The sequence below is a fragment of the Colias eurytheme genome, chromosome 1 (assembly GCF_061535395.1).
Source record: "Colias eurytheme isolate Ceu_HAF_F1 chromosome 1, ilColEury1 Martin Lab GWU primary, whole genome shotgun sequence".
NCBI classification, from domain to species: domain Eukaryota; kingdom Metazoa; phylum Arthropoda; class Insecta; order Lepidoptera; family Pieridae; genus Colias; species Colias eurytheme.
Window position 1 is genome coordinate 2,125,407 of NC_142980.1, and position 4,061 is coordinate 2,129,467.

General features: G+C 34.3%; 1 protein-coding gene across 1 annotated transcript; it reads left to right on the forward strand.

The window, feature by feature from the left end:
* Positions 1-1,664: 1,664 nt before the first annotated feature.
* Positions 1,665-2,809, forward strand: LOC149910888 (uncharacterized). The gene is made up of 2 exons (XM_090102947.1): positions 1,665-1,804; positions 1,902-2,809. The coding sequence occupies exon 2, from the start codon at positions 1,908-1,910 to the stop codon at positions 2,400-2,402; it is 495 nt and encodes a 164-aa protein (XP_089959073.1). The 5' UTR covers positions 1,665-1,804; positions 1,902-1,907; the 3' UTR covers positions 2,403-2,809.
* Positions 2,810-4,061: the final 1,252 nt, after the last annotated feature.

Genomic DNA, 4,061 nt, shown 5'->3' on the forward strand with positions numbered 1-4,061 from the left:
TAATTAAGATTGCCTACGATATTTGATGCTCCTTCGATGGCTCATAAATCCTACTGTAACATCGTCTCCCTTGCTTTAAAAGATTTAACATAATATTTTATAATAAAAATTCATTAACGTATAAAATTATTATTGATCACTAGGTTGCCGCCCGCGGCTTCGCCCGCGCAGTCAAAGAAAAACCTGCATAGTTCCCGTTCCCGTGGGATTTCCGGAATTGCGTCATTTTCCCGGGAAAAAAGGAGCCTATGTACTTTCTCGGGTATCAAAATATCTCCATACCAAATTTCATGAAAATTGGTTCAGTAGTTTAGACGTGATTGAGTAACAGACAGACAGACAGAGTTACTTTCGCATTTATAATATAAAAAAATGTACCTATGGATAAATCAAAACATTGATATAGCATCATTAATTAGCAATGTGAAACGAATCAATGAACATCTGCTAACAAATTGATATTATAAAATGCAACATGGCGGTAACTAATAACCATATTAATTCGTTAGCTGAGTATAACCGTGGTTTGAATTACCTAATTCAAACTAAGCGATACCCTTAAATATTAATGGCAGTTGCGGATAGAAGATAAAATGTATTACAAGTTTCAATTTTGTTTGGATTATTGAACAATGTGTTTAATGCATTAACCCATTGAGTCCCAAGCGGCCCGATCGGTCCCAGACACAATAGATTTTCTATTGTGTCTGTGGTTCCGGGACCTGAGTTACTACGGAATAATTCCTAGATATTTTTAAATGTAATAATGCTGTAAAATATCCATACTAATATTATAAATGCGAAAGTAACTCTGTCTGTCTGTCTGTTACTCAATCACGCCTTAACTACTGAACCAATTTGCATGAAATTTGGTATAGAGATATTTTGATATCCGAGAAAGGACATAGGCTACTTTTTATCCCGGGAAATAGGATGGGTTTTATCCCGGAAATCCCACGGGAATGGGAACTATGCGGGTTTTTCTTTGACTGCGCGGGCGAAGCATGCGGGTGGAAAGCTAGTTATGAATAAACCAATGTTAGTGATACTTTCTATCAAACTCAAACATTTATTTATTCAATTAGATATATTATATTTAAGAAGTTTCGAATCATCATTACATATTTTTAACATTCACCACCGATTCGGAAAGCAGTATCTATGAAGAAGAACCGGCAAGAAACTCCATAATTGTTCTTTTAAAATCATGTCAATATTACAATTCACTAACTACATAATAATTATATTATCATAATATGCCAACGAACTGTCCTGTGGTTCTTACGGGACAACCCTCCATGGATTTTCATCTTCCATAAAATCGATCTAAATAAGTCATATTATTCTCAAAATTATTCGACAGATATCTTAAAGAAATAGTAAAAGTACATAAGCAATAGAATCAACCATCAATGCTATACTTATGTGTAACTGTAACGTGAATCTTCTTTGAAACCGCCTAGGGTTCCAATATCCACGTAGATTTAAGTAGACTAGATATAACGATACTGGCGTCTTTTAAATAATTTACTGCAATATTATGCATATCTTTTACCTTTTTTATGACCTTATATTATGAGTAATCTTCAAAAGTCTGCAATGTCTTAATTTTCCTTTCCATTTATAAATAATTTAAGCTTAACCTTTAACTAGTGACGCGGAGTCTCACAGGCGTCGCGTGTTTTACAAATTCTCAGAATTGGTCACTTCCCCCCGCCTGCCGCGACCCCGCTTCTCAGTAGCCTCTATTTTAGTGCTAAAACGATCGGGGAACGAGGCGGACTTGTCGTCGGTTGTAAAACACGTGAGTAAAAACACTTACAAAATCTAAAGGAGTCTGTCAGGCTAAATGTCCCTAGTTGTCATACAAATGTTTTTTAAACCATTTTTTTGTTTTTCAGTGCAAAATGGCGGAAAATCAGAGGAAACGTAAATTGTCTGCCACAAATTCACTGGCTTATGTGGGTACAATGAAAAAAAATATCACGTTTCACGATTTCACGAAAGAAAAGACCCTGTGCTCGTACGTACCCAAAAAAAATAGAGCTGTGATATTTGTGTCTTCAATGCATCACAACAACGAAGTTGATGAGGATACTAAAAAGCCTGAAATTATTCTTTATTACAATGCAACCAAAGGTGGTGTAGACGAAGCTGATAAAAAGTGCTCCAATTATTCCAGCAGCCGCCGAACGAGAAGGTGGCCAATGGTTTTATTCTACCGCATTATTGATTTGAGCGGCATGAACGCCTATATATTATACAACATGTATCAACCTAAGGTTGCCGATAGAGGTGATTTTTTGAAGTCATTAGCCCGTTCGCTATATGCAAAGACGTGTCATCAGCAGTCAATTACCAAGGGAGTTACGACTAGTGATAAAGCGAGTTCTGGGGGATGATATGATCGAAGAAGGTGACCAAAGTCATGAGCCAAGTCAGGGTAAACGAAGAGCATGTAGGGTTTGTCCACCTAAACTACACAGAATGACAATTTACACGTGTGTCGGGTGTTCTAATCCCGTTTGCTTGCAATGTTCTCGCCCCCTGTGCAAAAATTGCCAGTGATTTATATAAAGTTGAGCGGTTGTCAAATTTTTTATATTTTTGTTTTCAGAAGTGCTGTTTTGTTCTTTCGTTTCTTTATTGATTAGATTTTAAGTAAAAAATGTTAAATTTCAAATGTTACTTGTGTTTTGTCAATTAAAAGGCTAAAATGGAGATCTCAAGTCAATTAAGGCTGAATAGTACTAGATAGAGTTAATGACTGTTTTTTCTTTAATTTTATAATAAAAGCTGATTGTATTTAGTTTTGTGTCTTTTATTACATACCGATGGTTAAATATCAACACAATTTTGATACGTACATATTACATTTTATGCCTAAAATTTACTTTGAAAGTAGTAGTCTGTCAGACGTCATGTCCCGTATAGTGTTATACATTTTTCACGTCACTGGTTAAAGGTTAACAGACTTGTATTTTCAAGTCCCTACACTGTGTATTTTTAGCGTATTGTCCTTACATATTATAGAACAAAGTAGGTACCACGTCAGTCAGTCTGTACGCAATAAACTAAAAACTGTGGCACCGATTTTCATTTTGCTTTCACTAATAATTGATAGCGTGATTTCCGAGGTAAATTTGTGTATGATAAGTAAAGTTTTAGACAACGCGGGATTTTATAAGAATTACATAAAAATCCTCTAATTTGTGTTAGAAATTTAAAAGAATTAACCATCCACATCTAGGCCTTTATATCTGCGTAACCACACTCCTTATAAGCAACGACCTACTTAAAAAGAACTGTTGAAGACACAAAGACTTGAAATTTCTCATTCCTCCTGTGTCCGTTTGTTTACACATCGAGGAAACATCGACCTCTGTTGGACTTGAGCCAGAAATCCAATTTAGAATATAGCCTACATTTTATCCTGGCCACATATTCCCGCGGGAAACTTTGCTTATTGATGTGAAAACAGATTCAATAACACTGATTTTCTCTTATCTTACACGTTTTATTATTACACACTAGTGACCATTTTATCCACCAGTGGCTCAGACTGTCAACTTATGGTTATTGTTGACAGTCATGATGTAGTGGAAGTATTTCTAAAGTAATTGTGGTTATGTAATAATAAATAATGGTCATAGAATCAGAGTTTTTTGATAATTATCTTGATAGTTACGCGAACTTAATGCATACTGAATAATGCAAATTATAAAACACAATAGAAGGAATCCTCATAATTCTATTAGAATTTATTATCCGAAAAAAGAAGGTGAAAAAAATTATTTTATTTATAAATAATAAATGTTTATCGTTGGACATTAGTCAGCTTAAATATAATCTTCCGACTCTACCATTAATCTCTCGTGTTTACAATGCGATTATGTTCTGAAAACACATAGAGGACATTCATGTTAGATTTATATATAATAACATTTTAATATTTTATTCAATCTACTCATCAAAGCAAAGCAAAGCAGAGTTAAATGAACTCAATATTTTTACTTTTTTTGAAATTTAATTGGGATACGGAATATCACTTTATTTAATTT

Bases quoted from the DNA above. Each gene is read 5' to 3' on its own strand.
- LOC149910888 (XM_090102947.1), top strand. From the start codon at position 1,908: ATGGCGGAAAATCAGAGGAAACGTAAATTGTCTGCCACAAATTCACTG.